Raw genomic sequence first — 17,240 nt, 5'->3', positions numbered from 1 at the left:
TTGTAGTTATTGACAGAGCTGAAGGCATCCTGTTTGTTATTTTCCACACTAAAACTTTCCATGGAGGTGCATGGGAAAAGGCAAGTTGTGTGCTACTTACCGGGGCATGGAATCTTCATGAAGGTGTGAGAGGGGTTTGTTTTATTCTGAGAACGTGAAACATGCTTTTTAAAATATTAGTAAATATTTCTTCTGTCATCTGAAGTGTGCTCTGGGAAAAAAAAAAAAAAAAAGAAAAAAAAAAGCAACTTTTAAAAGCTTCTGGTTACTCCTTAGATTGATTTAAATCAGAGCAGGCTAGTAATTATTCTGATGATTAATTTACTGCAAAGTCTTTTGAATGACAAAATTATAACAGTTTGTGTTTAATAAGTAAAATTATAGCTTGTTCCTGTGTTGCCAAAAAAAATTTGAAACGTGAACTTTTGTCAGTCGATCTGGATTTTTAATAACAGCAGCAAGAAGTGATTTTCTAGCATATAAATTAATAACCAGAGAAAGTTGCCTCTCTGTCTTTGCAAAATCCTTATTTTTGCAGATTTATTACTTAAAACTATTTGTTGAGCAATTTGTACAGAAGTGGAGTTGGAGTCAGAGAGCTTTGTTTCAAATTCAAGCTAGGCAAGTTAGTCCAACACCTCAGTGTTGGAAACCCACAGAGATTCAACCCCTGTGCACCCTCTCTGCCTGCTGTTAGTACAAGCAGCTGGTAGAGAGCTGAGCTTTTCCTGGTGCTACCCACAGGCAACGGGAGTGGTGGGGTTTGTGCTTTGACTGGCTCTACAGTCTCTCTGAGCTGGCCCTGACTGCTTCCCAGGACTGCCAGGCTGCCTCTTGGCCATCATTTGCACATCCTGCCACCGGCTGCTTGTGCATCTTCCTCCAATCCAGTCCCTTCTAGCCTTCCTCTCTGGTGTCCTGCCACCTAGTGCTTCCTCCGCAGCCCTCGACAAGCACCAGGAACTGCTTCTATTCGCCAGCTGCCTGCAGGTTGCAGGAAGAGATGGGCTGTCACACAGGTTTATTAAGAAGTAATTAATTAATTAATTGAAATTAACTAGTTTAGAAAAACTGTTAATGTTTATTAAGAAGGCATCATTAGTCCCTATATTTGAGAAGTATTGCCCCTGAAGATATGTTAAGATGGCATACTTAGCTATACATTTCTGCCAGGGAAAATTCAGATTTTTGTTTAGAAATGTGTGCTTTAGTCTGATTTGGGTTTTTTAGCATAGAAGTGCTATGATATTTACATAAGATTTCCAGAGGAAAGTTGATATCTGTCTGAACCCTCTGCCTGGCAGAATACCCCCATACCTAGGAGGGAGGCTGTGTATGTTCATTATGACTGTTGTTGCTGTTTGGACCAGTCTGAGGACAGGCAAATGCCCTAATTGTACTTCAGTCATGCTGCTGTTTGTTACAAAATCCTCAGGACTCTGGAGAAGCTGCTGACGTGATCATACTGTAACCCAGTTCTGGCTCAGTTTTCACTGGCTAGCAAAGTATTTAGAATCCTTGCATTAACCTGGCTTGCTTGGCTGAATTGATTTGCTGAACTCTTCAGCTGTTGACATATCAGCTGATCTACTGCAAAAGTCTGTAACTCAGACTTATTAACCTGTGTTGTTTAGATACATTTTAAGAGCTTTTCAAGGACTGATGCTGTCCAACACTGAGCAATTGCTCACTTAGAAACATAAAATTAAGTAACTGTTGACATAATTTGGGGTCTGCAATCTGAAATACAGATGTTATGGATTGTTGTCATTTTCGTCACAGCCAAAACAGCTTACACAGAAGTAGCAATAAGACTGCAATTAAACAACAGTTTTTATTACAAGAAAAGGAAGTGACAGAATGATAAATCTTACTGGGTTTCAGTTGGAAGAACAACAACCTTTGATAACACTTAATGGTTTTTCTTTCTATACAAAACCCACACAAAATACTATGGTCACTGCTAGCTGACTTGTAAAATCTTAGTAGAGAATAAAAGTACAGATGGGGGGGGGGGGGGGGGGCACTTTTTAACTCTAGGGAAAAAGATTTTCTATCACCTCTCCAAGACTGTCACTAGCAATAATGTCATGCTTTAGCCAGGTCACTCACTTACTGGTTTTAAGTTTGGGCTTACAAATAGTGGATAAGATTCACAGCATGTGCAGGCACAATCTGAGAGGATAAACAGGTTATCACAGCCACAGGAAAAAAGTCTTTCATAGAAGAGTATACCATTGTTGTTTCATTTTAGAAGCCAGAATTTCTATTTACCATTTTTAGAAGCTCCAAAACAGAAAAGTCTAAGTGAGGACACTAGAAATTTTCTTTTAGCATTTAGCTTTCACTCCAAACATGGAGACAGAAGGAACCCTGGAGATCTGACAGAGGCATACACAATCAGGTAAAATGGCATTGAAGTTTGGATGGTAGAATTATGCTTCTAGAAAGGATCTGACTGAATTGCAGGATAATTCAGGAAATAGAGGAACATGGCATGTGATTTTCCACTAGTAAGTCTCTTATCTGCATTTTAGTTAGACAGAAGTAATGAAGCCAAAATACTACTTTTAAATGGGTTTTTATCCATTTTTATTCTTTTTAAATTACATTGCAATGAGAGAGAAAACTTATTTGGGGACAGTATGAAAAGAGATGCAAACTAACCAAATGTCAAAACTCACTGTTAATAACTCAGTCTGTGAGGTTTCCTTCACCTTCCTCTGCACAAAGAAGTTGCAGTCTGTGATTTCTGAGTATTGTTTTTCTTTTTTCCCTTCTTGTATCCCACCATTTCTCCAGGCTGGGATTACAAAAAACACTGGCATTCACTTTATTTAACAGTTTTGCTGAAACACAGTTCTATTGTTTTTATGGTAGCAAAGTTACCTGAGTATATGACAAGCTATACATACACATAGCTCAGACTGGAAGATAAAAATCAGTAGAGAGGGTTTGGTTTTAAATAAGCAGCCTGTTCGACACTAAACTTCATAGCTGGAGTTAAAAATGGCAAGTAAAAGGTGAATGTTCAGCATTCAAGTTTCACCATCACATCAGATGATTTAATACCATCACACAGCCTCAGACTGCATTTTGTTAATCAGTCATAAGATTTGGCATGATCCTGCCTGACCTGCTTGAGAGCAGGCTGAGACGATGCCATACAGCTCCCATTTTGTTGCCAAAATCTAGATCAGCCATATCTAAGGGAGCAGGACTTCAGAACATGTCTGTCAGTTCTGGCAAGTATTGCAGCTGCTGAAGTCTTGGCAGAAAGGTGGCTTGGTAAAGGGTGCAGTGCAGCTCCTTTCACACCTTGGAGCAGCACAGAAACCTGTGGCAGGCAGGGTCTCACAGAAAACTGCCTGCAAAGGCACATGAAAGTCACCAGAGCCAGCTCCATAAGGATAAATCCCTAATGAGATGATACTTTGCTACACCATAGACTACCCTTCCTCCCTCATTCCTGCAGTATACTTTAGGTCTCCCTGGGGGGTATAGCAGTTTTTTAATTCACTGACTTTACAGTCATTTTAAAGAAATGCAGTTTGGTCTCAGAGCCTAATAGAAGCTACTATTTAAAATGCTTATAGAGTCCCCATTAAATTAGTATCAGATGACCTCTTAATGTACTTCTCTCTATCATGCCTTGTGTACAGAGCACAAGTATCTTCCTCTGTGAAAACAAGACAGAGACACAGCCACAGACAAAGTGTGCAAAGATCAGATTTTTGTTTTCTTTAAATGGAGACAAGTATAGGCACCAGTATGCAATGATGATGGTGTTCAGGTATCTGCCTCTGAATGATGTTTCCAAACCATGCAAGTAGCCTGCTGTGGAACAGAGCCTTGAACACATCCTCCAACAGGAGATCCATCCTTCAGCTTAAACAGAGCCTCTTTCTGCATGTGAGGCACTGGACTGCTAGTTTAGTTCACTGTCTTTCAGACTCATCACACCCAATATTACACAAAATAACTAGCAAGACCTCCCTGCAGTATATTTAAGGGCATAAATGACACTAGGCAGCTGATAACATTCTATTTTAAATGAGAAACTTAAAATGAGAGCAGGTAAGGTCTGGCACTGCTTATCACCTTATTGTGGTAACACAGCATAAGATGATGATAGTAGCAGCTCTTCAGGTTTCAGAAACAAAGCTGTCTGCTGGCACTACTAACATAATTCACACTACAGGCTACCTCAAGGCTTGAAAATGCAAACAGAACAGTTTCTGTCCTTGTGTCTGTCTTTGCAATGTGTCTGGAGCAGCAGCACTGAAACAAGGATGAGTGAGTGCTGAGGCTGCATCTCTCACCACAAGCAGGCTGTGGAAGGAAGTAATTTCTTTTAGACCATTCAACCAGAGTTGATGCAGTCACCTTTATGAAGCACTTCCACTCTTTAGAGTACTGTTTGGGCTCAATGTGCAAAGGAAAGGTGAGGGTGCCTTCCTAGCAATGTTCTCTGGAGGGATATATTGCCTCCTCCCTGGCACACAGAGAGGAAAACCTGAACAGAAGCTGTAGCATAGTTCTGGGATCAGTGAGCTTCTAATGCTGCAGCAGTGTTGTGTGTTGGTAGCCATTTGGCTGGTACGTGCTTGTCACTGACAATCTTGGAAGAGAGAAAAGGGTTGAAAAACGATCTATGGAAGGTCAGTGGCTTCTAGCCATCAAAAGTGCAGGTTGCATCATCTCTGATGCCACCAAGAAGGCAGTATTGATGATGGCAAGCAAAGAAACAAGTCACTGAGTTTCTATTGCACTTGTCCTTGCAGTTTTGGGTTGTCAAATGTGGGCAAGAAGAGGAACCACAGAATGTTGCAGTTCTACTAGGACAGGTGAATAACATTTGGCTGCTTCCACCTATGGCTGCCTCTGAGTTCACTCATGACACTCTCCATAAAAGCTCTCTGCACTTCACTGGCCAATGCAGTCCTCTTCTCAAATAAACATTTTAGGCTGCCTAATGATTCACCAAAAGGTTGAATTCTCATATAGGCAACAGATTTCTCAACAGCAAGGTTTTCTGGCCAAGAGATTAGGTAAGTATCTGTCATGGTTCAACACCTGCTGGCAACTAAGTACCTCACAAAATGTTCTGCAAAATGTCTCTAAGTTTAGAGATCTAGATAAATCTCAATAATAAATCTGCAATTTAGGCAGATATACTCAGGTAACTCTGCCACTATAAAAATAATAGACATATGTGTTTCAGCAAAATTGATAAAGTGAACACAAGTGTCTTGTTTAATCCCAGCCTGAAGAAATGGTGGGAGATAAGAATCAGGTTTGGATCGACAACAGATACTTTATTTAGAATTGCCACCCTAAAATTCAGTTTCTTGTTAGAAATGAAATTTTCACACCATCAGTTCATACATTCCAAGATACTTTTGTAAATTCAAGATGTCAAAACATTAGGGAATTAAAGCATAAGTTATTCAAATTATTTTAAAATGAGTTGTTTCCTGTGAGCAGTTGGAATGCTTAAAAAGTGCAGGGAAAATAAAGATGCCTCCATAAATATCTTTAGATGTTCACAAGACATTTATATTTTAACATGAAAACAGAATACATGTGGCAATGTGGGGGATGGAGAAGCTTTTTTGTTAGCAGGAGATTCAAAGGAGATTCAAAAGTGAGTAATATATCCATTTAAAACACATGCTGATAAACATTCCATACTATGATGCTGGACTGCTTAATCTCTTTTGTTTTCCTTCCAACGACATGAGATGATAGACTATTTATATAACACATAGTAAATGGAAGCAATATCCAGTATGGAGCCTTCTCTTGAAAAATCTGTATTTGATCAGCCTAGGGAGTGGGTAGTTTTCATGACTTTGAAACAGTAAGTAATGCACCAGTTTTACTCTCTTAAAATACAGAAGCATCATCAAGTCTAGGTCTATCAAGGAGAGTTCTGAGAATTGCTCTGTTTCTCCTCTGTCAAGGGCTACAACTTAATCAGCTTTTGTTTAATTGAATAATTCTGTTATGGTAGAGAGTGTAAGTAATTGTTACACATGCTTGAATCTGCATCAACTGCAGCAACATGACATAAATAAATCAGCATGGTTATGCTCATTGAAAAGACATTACTTCTACATAGCCCAAAGAACAGCCAAATGCTAAAAACTGAAGTTCTGGTGCAACACATGGGGTAACATATGCACTCAAAGCAAAACAGGTGTCCTAGATGGGGATGGCAATGAGGAAATAGCTGATTTCAGTGCAGCAGGATTTAAAACCATAGACCTGGTAATATGAGCTGGTTGAAATGGAATGTTAGATTGAACCTGTACAAGTTGCCAAAAAAAAAAAAAAAAAAAAAAAAAGGAGAAAAAAACCAAACAAGTAGTAACTGAAGGCAATGCCAAGGACCCCACCTACAGCCCATGAAAGCTGCTCAAAAGGAGAAACTCTTCTCATCAGTACCTCATCATAAGTCAAGCACATGGGAAAGGGCCCAACTTAAGGCAGGAATTATTCCCAAGGAAGGACATCCTTAGTGTCAGCTTGCTGTTTCCAGGCCCCACATCACAGTTAGTAGTGTGTCCTGAGTGGATGTTCTCCCTCCAGGACTGGTGGAGCATTTCCTACAATTGCAGGCTGCAGCAGAGACCCTCCCTTAGCCAGCAAGGAGCAGGGACACTGGTGACAGCAGCAGCCTTGGCATGGCAGCTCCCCCTGCAGAGGAGCCCAGCATCCTCAGGAACAGGAGCATGGAAGAACCATTACATAAAAATAAAATAGTTTGAGTTAAAGGGTTAAATTATTTAATGAAGGGACTTCCAAGCACATCCAGTTTCAACCCTTTTGCCATGGGCAGGGACACTTCCACTAGACCAGATTGCTCAGGGCCCCATCCCTCTTGGCACTGGACACTTCCAGGGATGAGGCATGGACAAGTGATGGCTGATATGCTTACATGTCCAAGGTTAGAGCCAGCCTGACAGAGGACAGCTCGAGACACTAAATCCTGCAATTTGCTGCTGCTTCTCTGAGTCATCTGAGTAAATTAGAGACTACAGGGAGAACTTGTGCCCCTTCTGCCTGATCTTAAACAGCCAGCGTCTGCAAAGGAAAGTGTAAGTGCTGCTCTGTGAGACCCTGATGTACACTTGATGCTACATTTACTGCAATCCCATTTTGTGCTGGCTCTGCTTTCCATTTGCAGTAAGTCAGCAGTACACTTCCTCAGTTATTCCAAGCAGGATTACAGCAGCTCAGAGACTTCAGGATGGCTCAGTGCCCCCACTGCAAGAGGGGCTCTGCAAACCAGAGCAAAAGGGGCTTACAAGCAACAGACTAACAGCTGCCAAGGCGAGCTAGCCCAGAGCCCTTACCAGCCCAAAGGGGTGACACTGGGCATCCTGTTCCAGCTGGGAAATGCAGCCAAGCACAGAAGAATCATGGAAGACTCAGAAGTGTATTTATCCATGTTAGAAGTGAATTTATCCATGCCCAACTGGATAAACGCATTGGAAGAAGAATAAACTAAGAGTAGAATAGAAAATAAACAGCGACAGAAAAAGCAGTGCTAAAAAAGGTGGTTTAGTGATGCAGCAGTGAATCAACTTAGCAAATTCTACTTTAAGCAAAACTCAAGATTCATTTGGGTTTTGACTGATAATATATTAGCATCATAATGTATTTATTTATAACTCACTTTGTAAAGGGTTTCATAACAGTACCTAAAGGGTTTCAATTATCCAGGCTGAAATTATATTGCTTCAATGTAATTTTATTTCAATTATGTTTTATTTGTTTCAATATAATTTGATTATTTCTGCAAATAATTATTTCTGGGGTTTTTATGTGTGAAATTAGTAGATGGAGTAATTTCAGTATCAGCCTCAGAGGCTAGTTAGTGAGTTTTTGTAAAGCAAGTCAAGAGCAAAAAGATCTTTTTCATGAAGTTAAAGGTGAGAGAAGAAAATCTTTTTGTCAGCAGAGCTGCTAAATCTCCCTGAGTCCCCTTGGCCTCTTTGTCTGGCCGAGGTCCCTGTTGGGGCTGGATTTCCCACAGGTCACCTGAGACAAGGAAATAGCATCCCCTGGGATAAGACTCAAGAATCCATGAACCAAATTTTATACAGACAGAAGAATTAATTATTCTGTGAGGCAGCATGTTCACATCAGAGTACTGTACTTGGAGGCAAAGCCTTAAAAAAATATGATTATGCAGAAGAATATCTGTACTTCTCTATTAAATTTATTTCATCAAACAGTATTCCCAGTAACTCTCAATAACAGCCTTTATCATGCAGAAAACTGGGGGTTTGATTTGGTCTCAGCAGCATTAGAAAAGACCTCAGTGTCACTGATGGCACTTCCTCCACTGCAGTCTGAGCAGGATTTAACCTCAAGTCAACTCAATTCTGAAAAACACCTATGAACCACATGACATCGTAAGCTTAGCCCTCTACCCAAAGGGAATTTATGGAAAGAAAAATCCTCTACAGATCTTTGACTCCAGTTCACTACTGGCAAGCACTTGAGAAGACTGTTTGACTTGTCCTAACATCTCATGAACATTACAAGTGTATTAGAAACTCAGTGTGATCATCTCTAACACACTTACTTGCCACTATTTAATTCTTATTCGGTAATACTGTTTTCTTATTCAACAGCATAAAGGTGGAAGTAGGCACCTACCAAATAAATAAATAGTAGTTTATATCCCTCTTTGCTGAAAATGCAGCATCTGTCCCATACAGGTGCTCATCTCTCTTTTTTACTTTAAAAAAACTGAAGGTTCAAAGGGTAGCAAACAGACATGCAGCAATTTACTGGGTTTGGTTTTTTTTTTTCATTTCAAAGACAGAATTATCTAAGTGCTATGTCCAGTCTAAAACCAGGATTTGTTTTTCCACCTCTGATCCAAGCGCTGACACCCCACATCTTGCAACCTGGATAAAAATAATTTTGAATAAAATTTCTAAAAGAAGGTTTTAATGTTTTCAAGCACTTTTCAGATTAGAAAATCAAAAGTCACAATGAAAAAGAAAGACCTTTGGATGGACATTCAATACTTTTTTTAAAAAAAAATATTTTTTCAATTTTTTTTTTATGAGTCAGAAAAGTATACTCCTGTGTAATACGTGATCTTTTTTAGACTTTATTTATGAGACTTGCTTCACATTTCTGCTGCACAGGTCAGTGACCAAAAGCCATGGTTGGAAGCCAGCTTCAGAGGTGTTAAGGCAACACAGTGCTTGGATTTAAGCCCATCTGGGTGTGGTTTTGAGAATAAAACACATACAACTACACTAACTTTCTTAGGATTTATGGGCCCCCAGACATGTTCTTCTCAATAGCCACTTCTCCAAAGAAGGTATTTACCAACATTTGTAGCTTTTTAAACATGAATACTAATTGAACATGAGAAAAGAATGGAAGATTTTCTAACAGAAAAATGCATAGCTTTCTCTGATCTTCAGAGTGCCATAAACAAGCTTCTCTCCTGGCTCAGCCTGCAGCTTTGCAGCTGAGGGTTAGGGTGACATTGCAAGGAGTGTGGGCCTGTGCAAAAATCTGCTTCAAGTTTTGTGCCAAGTAGAAGATTTGGGAAAGGGTTTTTTTTGCCTTCGTGTTGTTGGTGTTTGTTTTTTAGAGCTCATGACAAACAACAGCAAGTGTTGGTAAATATTTTGAACTGTGCAATTATTCTTTCTACCTTCACACAAAGAAAGAATGTAGGACTTCTGCCTTGGTGGTACACTACACCATAGAAACTGTGGCTAACAGCAGCAGAAAAAAACAAATTAAAATGCTTCAAGGAGGTGCAGTTTACTACTCACTCCCCCTATAACTTCCTGCTCCAAGTTGAAGGATCGGGTAGGATGGTTGTAGGGCTTCTGCCTGAAGCTATCACCTTTCTGCTGGCTCTGCTGTTCCAGCTGAAGAGGCTGGCATCTTCCTGACATGAAATGTAGGTAAACAAGGAGGTGTCTCTGCTTTCTTCTGCATGTGTTCAATGTACAAGACAATGGAAAGGGAAAGCCAGCTGAACTAACCAATATAATTTGCATTTGTTTTAACACAGAGACATACAGCTCTTGCTTAGTTGCGTCTGACCTGCAAAATATGTAACATCCAGGAAAACACTGACCCATGTGATGTTTAGTGCCTACCAGTGACCATGGTATTCGTGATGAGGCATTTATAGAACACTATTTCCACTGGCTTTGGCATCCTGTTTATTAGAATAGCTCATTTAACGAGCATCCAGCTAAAACCAGCCGAGACATGGAGATGCTGTAGTCAAAGCCACCTCTCAGCTTACTTGGAAAGTACTTATTGCAGTGCAATTCATCATTGAATACTTACACAAAAAGTCACAATGGGTAATATTTATTGTAAGTTCTCCCCAACCCCAGTGTAGTATCATTACTTCAATAACTCAAGTTACATTCAACTAAATTCAATTACAAGATAGTAGTAGGTTGCATTTCTACATAAACTATTCATCCTTATAAAGAAAATTACTCAAACAAAAATACAGACAAGTTACAGACCATAAATAGGAAAAAAAAAGCATAGGAAAAGAATAGCAAATGCAAGGATCATAAAGAGTGAATCAAACTACCTTCTGGATCTGAATTTCATAGCATAATTTCCCTACAGTAGTCATAAAGAAGGGCAATTAATCTTCTTCAGCAGTATAAAGATATTTTCTTTTCAGAAACTCTCTCCCTCTTATTTTACATTAAGTCTAATAATCAAACTTTTCAATTAATTTGAATAAAGATATACCAGGGAACAAAAACTCTTGGTTAAAGCAGAGCACTAATAAAATTTAATACTTAATATTTTTATATTCTCCACCATAAAGCTGAAAATATGTCATTATTTGAACAGCATTACAGAAGCTTATTTTAACTTGATTGTCATTAGAGACTAAACAGATGAATTTGGTAGATATTTGGTTTCAAGCACTATTCTGAATTGTCAAGATTAATCACAACGATACAACTTAAGTATATATTTTTACTTAATGTCCCAAAACAACTTATTCTACTCCCAAGATAAGTGAAATTAATTACCCTACTATCATTATAATAATCCTAAAACAGAATTAAGCTTAATTGGAACCTGAACACACTAAACCCCCAAATGTTTACAAGTGCAGGTTCACCATGCTTTTGCTACACTCCAGTGCCATCTGTCTATAAAAAGATAATTAACATTTTCAATAAGAAGAAATACAGCATGTTGTAAAGTGTATTTGGTTCTGGGCCATTGAATCCACTTCTGTTCTTACAATGAATGATGCTGCTAATCCTTTTCTGAATTGGGAAAAAAAACCCAAAACCACAAACCAAGAAATAAACAAAAAACAAAACCAGTGTCCTCAGTGTATGTTTGAAGCAAGTTTTCCTGAAAAAAAAAAGAAACATCCAGAATGCCTTGATATAGGGATATTCCCTGAGGTGTCACTCTTAAGTCCTCCCCAAAATAACCTTGAAGTCTTCCTCTAACAATTGAGCTGCCTTTTGAAGACCCCAGAGAAGCTGGGAATAGCTACTCTGGAATTTGCATTTAGAAGACCATTTGGGGACAGCCTTTTCAAAGTCCACAACCTTCAGTGGAGGGACATAAAAATAAATGCTCTGCCAAGCACTGCAACACAAGGGATCTGACACAGACCCCAGTGTGAGGACAAAGCAGGTTCATTAAATGCAGAGCCTTCCCTTTCCTCCTGCACAGTGGCTGGCTGGGGAGGGCTGTTTCCCCCACTCCCTGTGAAAATTGTACAAATGCAGCTCTTTGTTTTTTCAAAAGTTTGGTAACAAGTTTTAAACCAGCCCGATGTTAATTTAACAGAGTGCATATCCTGGCCATTCTGCCTAAACGTGTATTCCCACACGCCTCGTAGGGAAGCAGAACACCGTATGCTTGGTGCTACTACACTTTTTGTGTGTGTGTGTGTAAGAGGAGCTACTTCTTGATCACACACTCTGGTTTTGAAATGCACGCTTTTTTTTTTTTTCTTCCACGGAAATAAAAAAAAAAAATACAAAGAAAGAAAAAAAAAAAAAATAGCTTTTAAAATACAAAGTATCCCTTTTCAGTGGGCATTTAGAGTAGAATAAGGGAAGCAAGAGGATTTGCAGGTGCCCGACGGAGCCGGGTGGGTCCCTGCGCGGCACATCTGGCTCTCCAGCGGTGCCATCTGCTGGTGCCGCTGCCGCGGGGCTCCGCCGCCAGCCGGGCCGGGAGCGCAGCGGGCACAGCCCCGCTCGGGGCTCGGCCAGCAAAGGCCACGGCCAGGAAACGCCAGCCCCGGCCAAAACCTCGCCTCAGAAAAGCGCTCTTGTCCCTTGTGTCCTCCTCAAGGCATTTTCTAAAGACAATTCTTTAGATAAAGCAAAGGAGAGGAAGAGGAAAACAAAGGAAAGCATTTAGTGCCATACCTAATTTTCTTCCAAAAAAAAAAAAAAGCTATTTCCATAAGTCAGGCAAAATAATTTTCTCATTAAGTGGCTACTAGGTCAAAGGAAAGCATGTGCTTCACAATAGTGTGCTAACATCTACCTGTTACAGACATGCAATGAATGATCGTGTTGCAATCATGGCTTTCACAAAGGAGAGCAGATGTAGGGAATTAAGCAAGGAGAGGTGTCTTTAGGCAGTAATCAAAGAGGAGAAGGCAGTCAGGCAAAGGATAAAAGCTGAGGGTGCAGGCCCAGGGCAGGGGGTGAAGCAGGGCAGAAAGAAGCTCAACCAAAGTAGCAATGTGCATTTGGGCACCAAGGCATCTGGCAACAGCATTTGTATCAATGGGCAACTGCTGAAGGGTCTGATTCCGTAAACCTCAGCTCACTTTGCAGTGCAATGCTCACAACACACTGATGGTATAGGTTTTGGGCTAGGCATTTCACCATTACAATATTCAGTCATGTTCCCCTCAGATTTTGCTCTACTTTTTTTATCATACTCCAAAAAAGATAGTCTCCTGATAAAGATGAATTCACCATCCCCCCCGCTCTGACCTCAGCCCAGTGCAGGTCAGCCCCACTGTACCTCTCTGCCTTCTCTATCCTCACCAAGTTCACCAAGGACTGCAACAACTTTATCCCAAACTTGTCTGACCAGGTGCATATTCTGTTGCTTCAGTTTTTTGCAAACTACCATCTGCTATCTTTGCTTTTTCTTGTTCCACTTCCAAGCTTTTCAACACATCTGAACTTGCTGGCAGCAGACCAAGTACTGACTTCGAGCAGATATCTCCAGCTGTAGGAAAAGTTCCATCTGTAGCTTCAGGCTGTCCCTTTGCCTCATTGATTTCTTTTTCTTTAATTGCAATTGAGGCCTCAGCAACAATTTCAGATGGTTTATCATCAGCTACTACTGCTGAGGCAAGCTTACAGCTTGCAGCAGTTGCTCCTATTTCAGCCTTCACTACATTGTTTGTGAGGTCTTCACTGCTTGTTTCTCCCACATCTTCTGTCTGCATTTCTTGTTCTTTACTCTCTTCTGTATCTCTGGAGCCCACATTGATTGAACACTCACAATAATAGTAACCAGATTCCTGTTTCTTCTTACGCATGGCACAGAGATCAATTCGACTGACAGCCTCTGTGCCAAAGTGGCTATCTTCATATTCCTTATACAGATCCGTACAAATTTTCCTGAAGCCCTATTTATTGAAAGAGCAATATGACATTATATGTCTAATGGATGTGTACAATTACACATGCACTTTAGGAAGGTGTGTCAAGTATTATCTTAACAAAACCCAGCAAAGAAAATACCCACCCTCACCTCACCCCTGATTAGGATAACAGCATCAACTTCATGTGGCAGTATATAAGCTGATGCTGAGAAAAGCCAGCCAGTACAAATTAAAGTTATAGGAAGCTTGGCTTTTGCCAAATCCTTCATCTTCCCCACCCTCCTCAAGAATAAAGACATGCCAAAGAACAAAATCATGTCAATTTTACCAACTGTCGTTTAAATGCATCCACCTAATTTTAGATACTTCAGGCAAGTTCACAGTCACCATATATAATTATTCTCACCATATATAATTATTCTGAATTGCCTTTAGGAGGGATTGCTTGATTTCACCTAGAGTTTGCTTTGCTCAGTTTCATCTTACAGGTGCCTTAACAGACTGAAAAGTTGACCCTTTTCCTTGGTGCTTATACTCTACAACAGTAATTAAATTGTGTGCTAAAGATGGGTTAGAAATATAGTTCATGCACCTTCATCCCTGTGAGCAAAGCAGTATTCAAAATAAATTTAATTCAGTGACTTACTGGGAAAACAAGCTCATTTCAGCAAGCCAGAAAAGAAAAAGAAAACCTCAGCAGCTCTTAGATATGTACCAAGCACTGTCAGTATCTCAATGGCCAAATGCTACAACAGTCACGACACACAAATGAAAGGGTACGCTCCTCGAGATGTGTTTTCAAATGCTGACACATTCTTTTCAGATGAAGAAAAGTAACTTCTCTTGCTGTTAGCAAAGCATACGCTTAGAAGTCATTGCAATATATGACTGTCGGGACCAAAAAGCAGCAGTTCCTCAGAGTGATTTCTTTGCTCTTCTTCTCCCCCCTCAACAATTTTGGGCACAGTAGCACTAGCTGCCCTGTATGGGTGTCACCAGGGATGGGTGAGCAATCCGACAATTCCATGGTTCCTGGGTCTTTAATTCAGGCAGCAACAGGCTGCCAATTTATAGAAGGGGCTGCCACAAAGCATTTAGCCTATAGCAGACCACATATGCTAGGGGCACATATGGAGATGTAATGAAGAACAGATGAATCATTAAGCAACAGATAATAGTCCCACCTTCTCTTAGCCTAATGAGTATGTGAGCTAACAAGGCTCCAAGGAGCTCCTTGCAGCACATTGCCTCAAAGAACTCTCAATCAGTTTGTTCAGACCTGCTCCCAAACACCAGAGAAAGAACAAAAAAGAAAGCATTTTTACAAGATTTTTTCCTCATAATGAGAGACTTATTAGCAGGTGGATATGTACGGTTCACAGCATGGAGATTGTGGGAGGACAGCCAGTGCCACCTGGATAAAAGCAGATATAAATAGCTTCATAACCAAATACATCAAACTATTTGGCACTGCTGCCCAAGGCAACTAAAACACTTAAAAGTTTAAATAAACCACCAGCACACTTTTTCTGTGCCCTAGAGACACCCATGTGTCACTCAGAGCCAGGCTGATCAGGAGCCAGCAGCTACATGTCACCTAAATGCCATGAGGTTCAAGTTCTGCTGAAATGCAGAGAAACGCTGTGCATGGGCTGTTTTCTAGGTAATTCGGGAAGATAATGGAAACTTGAGTAAGGTCACATCATTGAAGATAACTTATCAAGCAGCCAGAAGAGGGCAGGATTAGGACTGCCCTTCCATTAAAAAGCACCAAATATTTTAATACAAGTATGTGGCTTGTTAATACTTTTTAAATAACACATATGGTCTCTTATAACCCAGGGTAGACCGCAGCTACTTCCAGACCTGCACTGAATCTTTAGTGAATCTACTTACAAACAGCATAAAAGGAAATAAACGTTTTCCACTTTAGCACAGAGGCACTTGATCCACAGCTTTGCTCTGGCAGAGGTGAGACCAGGCAGTGCCCAGCACAAAAGGCTAACAGCCCAACAGTTCTGCAAACAGTTCTTTGTCTGTGTGCTGGAGAGGGCTCTTACTACAAGTAATGACATGGATTCTCTTAAGAGGTGAACTGTTCCCTTTTGGCTCATTGGAAAGGTAGATGTCAAAACACCTGAAGAACCCATATTTTTTATTTATTCCAGGGTCACTCCACCCATTTTGAACCTGATCTTCAAACAGCACATACTACTCCTCTGGTAGCTATTCAGAATAAAAAGCACACAATCCAAGATCTCTCCAGCCCTTTGGGATATTTAAACACACAACCAAAGCCAAAGATGCACAGCTTCTCAGGGTGAAAGTTTACAGTTGTATTAGTTTTAAAGAGAACCAGCTCCTCTTTCCCTACAAATGAGAACAAGATCTGCAGCTACACCACTGGTATCATCACATACCTCTCATTAGCAAAGTATTCTTGAGATACTTAGCAATTGCCTCTTAAGCTTCATATAAGAAGCACTTGAACTGTGTGAAATATTAAAACAGTACCCTTTCTACAGGGAAACAGTTATTTATGGTATAAAGAAAGTAATTACAGCCAGTAGATGGCATCATAATAACTTAAGTGATATTTTGTCTTACTCATACTTTGGCATCTTCTAATATTTAGGAAGGCTGATTTTTCTCCTGTACTTAGGAATGGAAAACTATAAAAGTCATCTGTTTCCTCCTTTTTATTTGTATTCTATTTTAAAGAAATGCAGTAAGCTGACAGTGTCAATCTCCAAACACAAACAGTAATCTTCCAGTCTGGTCTTTGAGATAATGTCTTATGTCTAGGGTTGTTATGTCTTACTAACTTTAGGGAGATTTGTACATGGATTTACAGAGTTCACATGCCCCTAATAATAAACTCAACATATGGCCCTACACCAGTTTCAGAGTCCTGGCGTGAAAAATAATATTTTAGGAGCAAAGGTTTTATTGTGAAAACAGATTTGCACTGAAACAAGTAACGCTTGGTAAACAAGGGAAGAGCAGTGAATATCAACTATCTGAAGTCCAGGAAGGTTTTTGACACTGTTTCCTGTGAGATCAACATAAAGAAGGCTGGTGAATTATTGGCTGACTGAACAGTGAGGTGGATTGAAATTTGGCTGAACAGCCCGTTCCATATGGCACTGATTGGTGGCACAAGGTCTAGTTGGAGGCTAGAGATGGTAACTAGAGATGTATCCAAGGGACCAGTACTGGGTCCAGTACTGTTTAGCATCTTTATTAATGATCTATATATTGGGGCAGAGTGCACCCTCAACAACTTAACTTATAACAAACTGGGAGGAGTGCCTGATTTGCTAGAGGGTACTGCCAACCAGAGGTATCTCAATAGGCTGGAGAAATGGACTGACAGGAACTCACAAGGCTGAACAAGAAGCACAAAGGTCAGCCATAGGGGGGAAGTATGAACCCAGGCACAAGTACAGCCTGACAGCTGACTATGAAGGAGTTTCACAGAGAAAGGACCTGGAGGTCCTGGTAGACACCAGGTTGACCATGAGCCTGTTGAGTGTCCTTGCTACAAAGGCAGCCAGTGGTACCCTGGGCTGCTTTAGGAGGAATGCTGCCAGTAGATTGAGAG

At 40.3% G+C, this 17,240-nt stretch overlaps 1 protein-coding gene across 4 annotated transcripts in view; it reads right to left on the bottom strand.

Moving 5' to 3' along the window:
* Nucleotides 1–17,240, bottom strand: part of LOC111924954 (uncharacterized) — a 47,341-nt gene that overhangs the window by 1,340 nt on the left and 28,761 nt on the right. For 2 of the 4 annotated variants that reach the window (XM_086891973.1, XM_086891981.1), the window contains exon 6: nt 101–211. In XM_086891973.1, coding sequence (XP_086748099.1) covers nt 116–211 — 96 coding nt within the window. In that variant the 3' untranslated portion in view covers nt 101–115. Of the gene's footprint in view, nt 1–100; nt 212–10,355; nt 13,661–17,240 lie in introns of those variants that run through there. The other 2 variants (XM_023921278.2, XM_023921279.2) reach the window with 1 other exon arrangement.

Source organism: Cyanistes caeruleus, chromosome 1 (genome assembly GCF_971803275.1).
Source record: "Cyanistes caeruleus chromosome 1, bCyaCae1.hap1.1, whole genome shotgun sequence".
Taxonomy (NCBI): Eukaryota; Metazoa; Chordata; class Aves; order Passeriformes; family Paridae; genus Cyanistes; species Cyanistes caeruleus.
This window is presented reverse-complemented; position numbering and strand designations above follow the sequence as displayed.